At 32.9% G+C, this 12574-nt stretch overlaps 1 protein-coding gene across 1 annotated transcript in view; it reads right to left on the bottom strand.

Moving 5' to 3' along the window:
- Positions 1-2629: 2629 nt before the first annotated feature.
- Positions 2630-12574, bottom strand: part of LOC150075359 (breast cancer anti-estrogen resistance protein 3 homolog) — a 32523-nt gene continuing 22578 nt past the window's right edge. Inside the window, exons 7-8 of the mRNA XM_090388460.1 lie at positions 9157-9325; positions 2630-3163 (exon numbers count right to left, since the gene is read on the bottom strand). Of these exons, the coding sequence (XP_090244586.1) occupies positions 2630-3163; positions 9157-9325 (703 nt within the window). The remainder of the gene's footprint in view (positions 3164-9156; positions 9326-12574) is intronic.

Below are 12574 nucleotides of genomic sequence, written 5' to 3'. Positions count from 1 at the left end.
GTTATCAAATACCATTTTCAATTATCAAATTGAGAACTGATAATGAGTTGAACAACACATTAACCCACCAGCAGCTGTGTAGTGCCTTTCAGGGTTCCCCATTCATAAGTCTTTTTGCCACTCTTTAATCAGATTGCCCAACCAGCTTTACTTATAATACCTTTGGAGAAAAGTGATTTCTTTATTAAAAAATTTGATAATTAACTGATAAGTAATGATAAAGCAGCTATATGTTTGGAAAAGGGTAAACTTTGATAGGCTTGCCTGCATAGAAATAGTCAAATTTATAGCAACCTTTTGAAAGATGTTGGTTATTGTTCCTGAATAGTGATAAAAATTGCCCCTTTCTTCCAAATTACATCACTATGTTAATTATTTTCAGCTGTGCTGAGCACATAACTCTCCATATTTTCAATTTTAGTCAGCCACTACTATGCCTGTGGCCACTGCACATTAAATTACTTGCATTTTCCATATCCATGATGGTAAAATTCTCTGGGCATTCGAGACTGTGTATTTAACCAAGTAAAATAGTACAGCTATGGTTGGATTTGCACCCAAATTTTAAAACCGAGTAAAAGAAAAGTATAGCTTTCAAAAAAGGCACTAATCTCTCATGCTAAGGCCATCACAACTAAGTAAATAAATTTCAACAGAAATCTTTATTGGGTGTCATGCCATAAACAATCTTGTTTAATGGATAAAAAAACAAAAGTATTTCAAAGTTACGCACAAAAATCTAAAAGAAATAACAAATAATCATTATTTATGAATATGATGTTTTATTATTATATTCTCTCTCTCACATATATATATATATATATAAGAACAATGTTTTTTATTTTTAGACAATATAGCCTAAGATATGCATGTAACCTACAAGGCCCCTAATAGCAACTAAATGAAATATTAACAAAATACCAAATCAAAAGTATCATAATGCTGTTACTGTGCATAAAGCTTACATCGAAAGGAATGTCACATGCCTTTCAATGTAAGCCTTATGCATTAACAGCATTATGATACTTTTGATTTGGTATTTTGTTAATATTTGATTTAGTATGACTTCACTAATTATAGTTGCTAATGTTTAATCAAAGTTGATGGCATTATTCTATCCTGACAATTTCACTTTTCAGTTGTTTATATCACTTAGATATTAGAGATTTTATTTCTTTTGTATTAATATACACACGCATATATATATATATATATATATATAGAGAGAGAGAGAGAGAGAACAATAAAATCCTTCTTATTGTTGCAGTTTAGTGTGGACAGTTAGCATTGATTTTTTTTTTTTTTTTTTGTTAGTTTGTTGGCGCATCGGCTTCTGTGGCCATATTGCAACTCCCAAGGTTTTTGCATTTTATACTCTGATCCAAGCCCGAGGCGGGATTCGAACCCGCGACCTTTGGGTTGCCAGGCAGGCCCTTTACCCACCCTCTAGCCCAGTCGGCCACTGATATTATTAGTCTACACTAAGCATGAAACAGAAAACCAGCAACTTAATGTTTGAATAATTTATTCATTGGTGAAACAGGTTATTCTTATTTTTTCTTTTATACTATAAATCTCCAAATATCTGTTTCATCAACTATAGAATATAGTATAAGGAGATTTGTAATTTACACATAATTTAAAAATTGTGTTAGTGAAGCATGTAAACCAGTCAATTAATTGTTTTGTTGCTTAATTTCAATAAAAGCTATAATTTTGTATTACTAGTTCTCCCCTTCCCCAGCATATTTAGGAATATGCATACTGCTGGCTGTGGTTCATTTTCCTGTGCAGTGCTATATTTTTCTATCAAATATAATTGTTGACTGGTGGGAGGGAAACTTCAATGCAAAATATTCATACATGTCTGTGCTACAAGATTCCAATTCTGGGGACGACTAGGGGCCCTGGTGACTGCTGACATTACAAAATTTGATCCAATTACTAATGGGTTAATGTATGCTCTCTCACCTATTCCTTATGCTAAATTCTGTGATAAAGTTTAGTTAAAAAAATATATATAATAAAACACAACCCCATCTAGCACTAGTCTTTCCATTCTCCTAAAAAGGAAGCTGCCTATCAATTTAAATTAATTTTTTACCAGTTTAGGCTTTTTTTTTTTTTTCTTACAAGATGTGATCTCAAAGCAACAAGGCAGACATTCCTATCGTTTTTAAAATAAGAGAGTAAATATGTATCAAAAATAGCAAAAACAGGTAAATGTATTTCTAAAGGAGATGTATATAAAGTTTAGCTTAGCAAAATTCTGTATTATATATTAACTTAACTTATAATCTATTCATGATGTGTTTGCAATGATCTGGCTTTACTGTTCATGTGCTGTTTACCCATATAAAAATTTGTAAAAAAAAAAAGACTGCTGCTGCTGCTGCATTTATAAAAAAAAAAATTAATAGTAAATTTTGAATTTTATTTCAATTTGTTTTTTAAATTTACTAGCTACTTTCTTAACTTTAACAGTTATTAAAAAGAAAGTTATTCAGATATCTTGTTCTTGTTAGTTTCCAGCAGTTTTACACTTAAACAGCTCACATGGACAGTAATGTCATGGTAAACACATCACAAAGAGGATTTAATAAGAAAATTTTTATCTAATACTATTTTCCTAGCTGCTTTCACATTTACGATGTAAAAGAGTTAATACTTGATGAAACTTCTCATACCTGTCATTAGCTTTAACGTATGCCCCTCTACTTCCCCATAAAAATTTCATATGGAATTCTGTCATAAACATTTCCATTGCTATACTATCACATTTCACTTTATTCAATATCATTTCACCATTTCTTGTAAAAGTGGAACACTGCTGCATAATTTCCTGTCCCAATTTCAAATGAGCCAATATTAAGTTAAGGCCATAGTCAGCACTAGTTTGTTCCCATGGTATACCAAAGTGAAAAATCTTTTCATTTCCTACCTCATCTTGTAGACCATTTCCTTTAACAGTTTCTGATAAGTCCAGATGGCTCTGCAAAATAGTAATAAGTGACAACACATAAGGAATGCAAGTGTTAGGAGCAAGTGCAAGAGAACATTCCTGCATCAATTTTATAGCTGGCCGGAGTTTGGTTTCGTAAGTAAAAGCACTTTCTGTATATGCCTGTCTCAGAAACAACCAGGTATACTTTAATTCAGACACCTACATAATAAAATAATAAAAATTTAATTGTAATCAACCAAACTTATGGGGAAAAAATGTATTAAGAACATTCTAGCAATTTAATTCATGGTATATATTCATGGTTATTAAATGTACCCACACATTTAATAAGTTTTTTTTTTTTTTATAATTTTCTTTTTCTTCTATATACAAATACTATGTTTTAAAAAATAAAAATGATATAAAGGGGGTGCCATAAGTCTGGAACCAAAGGGAACTGTTTCATCCAACAACAGGCAGTAAAAATTTATTTAAGACTGCATATTCTTTGCCTTGGCTTTGAATGGAAATCATTCTGTAACACATCAAAATATATCTCTCTCTCTCTTGTCACTGTGGAATGAACCAATTATTCAATTCCTTCCACAGACCACTTGTTATACCATAACATGATCACCATTTCATTATTTTAATGGACTACTTTTAGTTATAGTTACTTTTGTACCAATCTGCTTTTTTTGTCAATTAGCTTCACTTGACACAAAAATCAGTCTCATCACTGAAATCAGGATTTTCTTGCTCTTAGCACAGTAACCATTCACAGAACGCGTGCAATCCAGATGTTCACTCAGTGCCTAAAGAATCTGCAGCTTATAAGGATGCTACTTATTCTCTTCAAGGTGTGACCAATCCTTATAAGCAGAAAATTATTTACTAGCTACTTTCTTAATTTTAATAGTCGCCAAAGAGAAAGTTACTCAGACAAAATCTAGGCACTGAATCCTTCTCTTTGAATTTCACCAGCAACTTGCACAACACAGAGAGAGAGAGAGAGAGGGGGGGGGAGGAATTGGTGGCTGTTCTGGGCAGAAGTAGATCCAGACTGTTTTTCTGGGGGGGGGGGGATATATATATGGTGATATATATCCAGATGGAGAGGGGATCAATATAATAATGACAGATATTAATGACTATAATGAAAAATTAAGTTTAAATTTATCTTAAATTCTTAATCAGGCATTATATAATATATAAAACATGAATAGTAGTAGTAGTGGCATGTGATGCAAGAAAGCAAAAAAAAAAAAAAAAAAAAACACACCATTCCCTCCAAATGCCTGTCCAGTTCCTCCTTAAATTTATTCAACCTATCAACTTTCACGACAGATGGAAGTTTGTTCCAGCAATTAACCACCCATTGGCTAAAGGCAAATTTCCGCACATCTATTCTACATCTGTCTTTTCTTAATTTGAATTTATGCCCCCTTAGGTTCGTAATCTGAACAAGTGGAAGGATCCCATCAGAATTCAGCATGCTCAACCCATTCTGAATTCTGATGGGATCCTTCCACTTGTTCATATTACGAACCTAAGGGGGCATAAACCTCGATCAGATCACCGCACACGTGCCTAGTCTCCAGCCACTGCAATTTGCAGAGCCTCTCTTAGTAAGGGGATCCCTTCATTCCCCTCACCAATCTTGTTGCCCTTCTCTGTACACGCTCAAGTAAATCTACATCCTTCCTAAAAGGAGGCCTCCAAACCTGTACGCAGTACTCAAGGCATGGCTTGACCATGCCTTATACAGAGGTATAATCACCTCCTTTTCCCTGCTAGCAAAATTCCTATATATCATTGACAAAACCCCATGACCTGCCCTGGCAGCCTGTCTGCACTGCTCAGAAAACTTCATATCTGTCTCCACAATTACTCCCAGGTCTTTTTCATTTTCTACCACCTTAAGTGTAGTACCACACAGTTGTTACGTTTCTCTGGGGTTACTTCTACCCATATGCAGTACTTTGCATTTGTCAAGGTTAAACTTCAGTTGCCACTTCTTAGCCCATCTGCCCAAATTATCTAGATCCTGTTGCAGTAGCACACTGTCATTAACAACCCTGCCAACCTTTGTATCATCTGCAAACTTCGACATTAAGCCTGATATACCTTCATCAATATCATTGATAAATATACAAAACAACAGTGGACCCAACACCGAACCCTGTGGGACTCCACTAATAACATTAGTCCACGAAGAGCAGCACCCATTGATTACCACCCTCTGTCTTCTCCCACTTAACCATCCTTTTATCCATTGCAGCAACTTACCCTTAATACCATTCTGCTCCAATTTGTACAATAGTCTTTCATGCGCAACAGTGTAAAAAGCTTTCCTGAAATCCAAATATATGATATCAAAATTATTTTTTGCATCCAGTTCCTTTGAAAACCACATCATAATATCAAATCCTATCAAATTTGTCAGACAACACTTTCCCTTAACACACCCATACTGTGTCTGAATTATTGCTGCAGTCTTGTCTAGATGATCCTGCAATGCATCTTTAACCAGTGACTCCATTATTTTACCCGGAACAGAAGTTAAACTAACTAGTTTAATATTAAGTTGTGGTCACTATGTGACCACAACTTAATATTATAGAAAAGACAGCATTTGTTCCAATTTACTCAAGCACTTTGGAGGGAGGAATGCTCCTAATGGACAATTTTGAGCAATGAATACAACTGCAACTTCTCGATATGACCTGCACAATAAAATTAATTCACTCTCATGTCTTTATTTAATGCTATTAAATACAATTGCAACAAAAAAAAAAAAAAAATCAATCCAGTGTGTGTAACCTGTGGCTTGCAGGCAGCCCATTTCTTCACACTGTGGATCACAGCCACGTAGGCAGCTCTAGGTGTTATGTACCCACCAACACGTCAAAAAATATAGCTTTACACTGATTTTTGAAAATACCCATATTTAGTAATATTTGATTTTTGTGTATTTCAAAATACATAAAACATCATAAGATGTTTTATACAACTTCCTCAATTAATATTAACAATATATTAAATTAACAATGTTATTAGTGTCATATAATAATAGCGTGTTGGAGTTTTGTATTTAATTAATATGTGAAAATTAAACTAAACGTTGATTAACGAAAATTAAATCTGATTATGAAACTGCACAATTGGTGATAAAGAATTTTTCTTGTGACCTGTAATATTCAGCATTTTATCTGCTTTGGCTTCTAGCCAAAGCCTATGGTGCTAGACTTATGAGATACTAAAAAAAAAAAAAAAGAGTATCAAAATGTCCTGTCCATATTCTATCAGAAATCCAGTATTTTCATAAAAATATATAAAATATTCATATTTTTAATGACACCATGTGTGACTATGTATGCACAATATTCTGACATGCAATATATATCAAACAGATTTTATAAAAAATAATGAATAAAAAAAAAAAAAAAGAAAGAAAACAGACTAGTTTCTTGTTAAACTGTAAGTGAAGTTAAGACAATATACACAAGGACATTTAATTGATTTCCTAACACCATACTCTAAAATAGTAATTTTAAAATTTTGTTCTAAATGCTGTATGGTGATAGTTACCATAAAAAAAGGAGGGTATTAACATTCTTCTTGCTGCACAGCTGTTGTCCCAGTATTAAACAGAAATTAAAACATTTAAATATTCTTCTAAGCTCAGAAAGAAAAAAAGGCCATGGCAATCAGATGTATTATAATTCTACATCTAAAAAATATCTAAAAGGAAGTTAAAATTAAACTTACCAATTTTTTGCTTTGCTTTTGTCACAATTGGAATTTAGTTCTGAAATTTATTTACTAATATCAATTTTAGTGCCCTCTATGTACACTGCTGACTTTCTCCAAAGGTTTAAAATGTCTCTCTCAATGGTAATAAAAAGAGATGGAACCAAATCTGGAAAGCAGGGAGGACGTTCCATCCCAAGGATACGTTTTTCTGTCAAAAATTGCATACTGATAATTTGGTGTGAGTTGGTGGGTTATTGCAATGCAACATCCACTTGTCTGGCCATGATCCCCCTCAACCATTTCAGAACTTCAAGGTAAACTCTTATTGAGAGTTTGTCCTTGGAGAAAAAATTCTCAGTGGGCAGTACTTTCTCTTGGTTTCTCATGTATATACACCAAGGAACTCCCAAATAACAAACTAACACATGAAATTCACATTACTTCAACTGTTAGGACTTTTCTTTTGTTTACAATAATATATAGATCAGGGGTGGCCAACGAGTCAATCGCGATCTACCAGTCTATCACGGATTTAATTTCGGTCGATCACAACAAATTTTAAATATACAGTCATCCCTCAATTTGCACACTTTGTGCTGTTTGTTTGTTGTTTGTTATTTGGTTTTTAGGAGCATTAGCAACTAAGGCCATATTGCTCCGGGATATGCAGTGGTCATTCTCTGACCTTTCCGCATCCTCCGTATTTGGTGGTGATGGGCTCGAACCCCGGTCTAATCAAGAAGCGTGTGCTACGCACTGCTGCTCCTTCCCACCTGGCTACGGAGGCGCCTATGCACTTTGTGCAATGTAATTTTTGAGATGGTAGATTGTGGCACATTTTGAAGAAAAAAAGTAGATCACATTACAAAATAAGTAGGTCACTCCTGATATATATGTTACAAAGGTTTCCAGCATATCTACTGAGCATTTTAACTAATCATTGTGATTTCTTGTAAAATATTTTAATTCAGAAACATTCACAAAAAATTCTTTCCTTCAGATATCCCATCATTTCAATTGGTCTCAAAGAAACACCAAAGAACTGCATGCAAAACCACTGCATATTAGAGAGGTTAGAATGACACATTAACATTTGGAATCATATGTTTACAGTAGGATCAAAGCATAACAAGAATGCAGGAGAATACATTCAATTATTGCACTTACATTTACAAAATGAGTTACAAAGATGAGGACTACACCAGAACAATATTAGGTTATGACTTGCCTAATGGCACCACATAAATCTTAGCAAACTATGCATAACGTTTTTCCTGATAGCGTTTAAAGATTTAGCAAAATTGCATAGCCTCCAAGATTCTTACCACCTCTGTGCCCTGATGGAAGGAGTTTTTGTGATTACCCTTTGATTACCGAATTAAAAGAAGACTCCATAAGAAATCAATGATTTATGAAAATTTGTTACATTATATCATGGAAAAATTAAACATGGATTAAAAAGCTGCAAAAAAACTTGACTTAGTTTTTAAGCGCATTAACATATGTATAAAGTGCCTGCTGTCTTCACTATGTTCATCCATCCACACGTAATAACTCGACTCTTAGTGGATGGAGTTTCATAAAATTTTATATTTAGCTCTTTTAGAAAGATTTGTTGTTGTTATTTGGTTTTTAGGAGCATTAGCAACTAAGGCCATATTGCTCTGGGGATATGCGGTGGTCATTCCCTGACCTTTCTGCATCTTCCATATTTGGTGGTCACGGACTCAAACCCCGGTCTAATCAAGAAGCATGTGCTACACACTGCTGCTCCTGACTATGGAGGCATCCGAAAGATTTGTAAAGTCATCCCAAATGTCACTGAAATCAGATTAATAGAAATGAGGCAGTTATATTTCCTTTTTTCAAACCTATCCACATACCTTATATTGTAGCTGGATATAAATGTTTGTTGCTGTGTGTTGACTGGAGGAATGAATGAACAATTTAACAAATGTGCAGAATTTAAATGTTCTCATTTCGTGCATAAAAATCACTGCTTTTTGCTTGTTTTTTTTTTTTTTTTTGTTATAAATCATGAATATATATAATGTGTCTGAAATGTAATGCACTGCAAATATTAACTAACTTGTTAATAACTGCATTATATATACTGCTAAATAAAGTTTTTCATGAAGTTATGTTAATTTGTTCAAATGATATTGAAAAATAAAAACCATTAGTCTGCTACACTCTGTATGATAAATATTTATAAACATACAAGTAAAACAGATATGATTAATTACAAAAGCAGAAGTAAAAGAAAAAAGCAACATGATGAATTTCTACTGTACCAAACAAAATCAAGCTATCTAAGTTAATCAAAACAAATGCAGGTTTACACTATATTCTGATATAGATATTTAAATATTTGAACATTATTTTGCAAGGTGTACTTTCTATTACTTGCACTTTCTAATTAATTAGTGATGCAGAGACTAATAATTAGAAATTACCTGTGAAAGAGATAGTCCTTGCATGATAACACCAAAACCAAATAAATTTCCAAAAGATGTTTTTGTTTCTACAGCCACCTGAATCCATTTATCAACAATTCTTGCTCGTTCTTCTATTTTAGCACAAGTTAGTACTGTAGTTGCTACAAACAGCTTCAAACATTCAGTTCTATTAAAAAAAAAAAAAAAAAAGTTAAGCTGCTATTTTCTTTCAGTTCTATTAGATTACTTGTTTAACTAATTATAAATTAATAAATTCTCACTTTCACTTTATTACTTTCATTCCATTTCAAAATTAATGTGTATGCTTGTTCACATATAATTATAAAAATAAAGTATGATCTCATATTTGCCACCAAAAATATTAGGACACTAAACAAATAAACACATTTTATGAAAACTCTATGCAAACAGTATAGAGTATATTTTTATCTCTGTGTGGTGGCACACAGAGGTAAAAATGAAGCAGCAGAAGGTAGTGCATACAACTGTCACAATCAATATGCTAAGTAAAAATAAGGTTGATGAATTTGAATGTATATAGGTTAGATAGTAAGGTGCCATATACAGAACTTGATGTATGACAAATTCCAAAGCTTCTCAATATTCCGAGGGCCTTTATCACATGCATGTGGCATTTGGATAAGGTGGCCATATTTTGAAAATTGGTAAGTGGGAAAACTTGAAACAAAATGTGTAGTATACCATTTTTTCCTTCAAAAAGTAAAAGAAAAATATAAAATTACAATTAAAATAAATTTTCTTTTATCAATCAATCAATTATAGTATTTATTTGTTAAATGATTGTTGTTAATATATATTTGTCCTATATAAACTATAATATTATTTATACCAGTTATTTTTAAAATAGCAAGGAAGAACTACTTTTACTTTATACATTTTTCTTTCGATTTTGCTGATTTTAAAATTTCTTCTCCTTCTGAAGATTTTAAAAGTTTTTAAATTCTGAACAGGATATGTTATAGTTTTCTTTCACCATAAGTTTGGCTTCTAAATTTTCTAATAAAAGACAGTTTCTCTCTTTCCATCAAGCAGTTTTCATTAAGCTGAAAACTCTTTCTGATGAAGCATTTGAATGTGGAATGCTTAATTTTGAGACAAATTATTTGCCTCTGGAAATTGAGAAAAATTGCACCCATATTTTATCAACATGCATTTTCTTTTCTTCGTTACTCAGTGACGAACAAAATGCCTTTAGACTTAAAATTTCTTCAAAAACCAAATCTAAGTTAACATTTTTGATGTTGAATATTTCTACTAATTCTCGAATTGCATTAAAGGTTGGTGGAAAAAAGATTTCTCAATTCTCATTTTTCTCTTGTTATTAGAATAAGTTTTTAACACATCTGTTAGATTCCAATAAGAATTAATTAAAAATACTTAAATAAATAAATTAACAGTTCTTTCCTCTCTTATCAGAACAAACGATGGTATTATCGGGAAGCGGGACTTCAAGTTCTAAATCAGGAAAATCCTGGCCATATCAGGACGGTTGGCCACCCTTTGGATATGCCAAAGTTGAACATTTATTTTGACAACAGGATGTCTCCAAGTCGTTGGATGTGCTGTCAAGAAAAAACTGCATCTAAAGTTAGAGCAAATAAAAAAAAAAAAAAACCCAAGAGGTGTGTGAGTGCTCTATATATCAAATACTACATTGAAAGGAGGCTCTATGAACTTTTTACCACAGAGGTTAATATAAAACAATGAGTGAAATGTGACCCATAATCCCATTTCACTCTTGAGAAGTGGAAAAGCAAATATTAATTTGCTAACAATTGCAAATATTAATTTCCTGGAAGAACAAATATTAATATATATGCTGTTTTCGCCAAGTAAAAAAAACCTGGAGAATATTTTGAAAAAGACTGTGCTGTCCCAACTGTGAAAGGCAGTGACAGTATTCTGATTAGCATCCCTCACAAATCTGGTCACCTTTCATTGAACCCTCTTTAGAAGTTGTCTTTTTTTTTTTTTTAGGCACTGCCTCCAGACCAAAATGTGGTGTCACCATTGTTTTACAGAGAGGCAATAACATCCTTCTTCCTAGATAAAGGTCCCATAACTCACAGAGAGTGTACCATGTGCCTTCCTAGCCACTTCTTTACACTGCATGGTAAGTTTTACATTTACTGTATCATGTCTTTTTTTGTCCTGAATCACTTTTAACTCCTTTCTCCTAGCTCATAAATGATTGCTGCATTTCGAAGCATTAAATTTATTTACCAATTTTCAGACCTTATCTGCAACTGATCCAAATCACTTTGTACCAACATAATCTAGTTCTGAACTTAACCCTCTTACCTTCAAAAATCATCAGCAAATATTGGCAACTTTCACTACACACTCTATCAATGTTACTAAGGAAAATAAGAAACAGAAAACCCTCATCCCAGGATCAGTGCCGAGGGTTTTCTATACTGCTTTCTATACTGGTCCAACCTGAACAATATTCATTTATGATTACCCTCTGTATCCTATCTTTTAGCCAAATGATTTAATGATGGAATTTGCAAGTTATTCCAATCTGCTCAAGTTTATGAGCCTTTCATACAGAATTGAATCAAAAGCATTACTAAAGTCAAGGTAAAGAAATGTTGAAGTTTTTCCTTGTATCCAACTCTTTAATGACATCATCACAGTAATTTATGCTAAATTACTGTGACGCAAAACATGCTATGATCCTTTAAACATACCATTCTCGTTGAGAGGGTTCTGTATTATACCACTGGTAGTTTTCAGAAAAACAGAGAAACACCCAGCTTTTATGTCGTAAAAGTTATAGATATGACATGTTTATGTCAAAAAAGTTAGAGTAAGGTTACTTTGAGGGGAACACTGTTTCAAAGACATAAGATAGGACATTCCTGAACAGGATTGTTCAGCAATGTCCTGTCAGAGATGGTACAAGTAAAGGTAACTGGACTATAATGAATTTGCAAGTTTTTGCAAAATTTTTTTTTTTTTTTATAGGTAAGCCTAATGGTATCGTTTATCCAATTATCAACAGCAGGAAATGCAAATTTGTGGCATGAGAATACGGGACATCAAAATTTAGTCAGCGTAACATGCATACCATCATCACTACCTTTTCTATGTTTATGGCATTGCAATAGTCACAGATACATTATTTTATACATCTAAACATGGGATATGTTATGACAACAGAACTAATAATTTTCACTTTTTACTTGGCGCCTACAGACTCCACACTTATAGAGATACTGCACACGTATTTCCCACATAATAATTTATTAAGTCAAAAACTGTATTAAAGGTCTTTGCACAAATCATGATATGAGAATTATGCAAGTAAATACATTTAAAGTTCAGAACGTTGATAAAATTGCAGTGTTGGTAGTATAGATACAATAATGTCTTAAAAGTTGTTAGGGGG

The sequence above is a fragment of the Mastigoproctus giganteus genome, chromosome 14, assembly GCF_048544385.1.
Source record: "Mastigoproctus giganteus isolate SK-2022 chromosome 14, ASM4854438v1, whole genome shotgun sequence".
NCBI lineage: Eukaryota > Metazoa > Arthropoda > Arachnida > Uropygi > Thelyphonidae > Mastigoproctus > Mastigoproctus giganteus.
The sequence above is the reverse complement of the archived record's forward strand: the minus strand, read 5'-3'. Positions and strand labels throughout refer to the sequence as shown.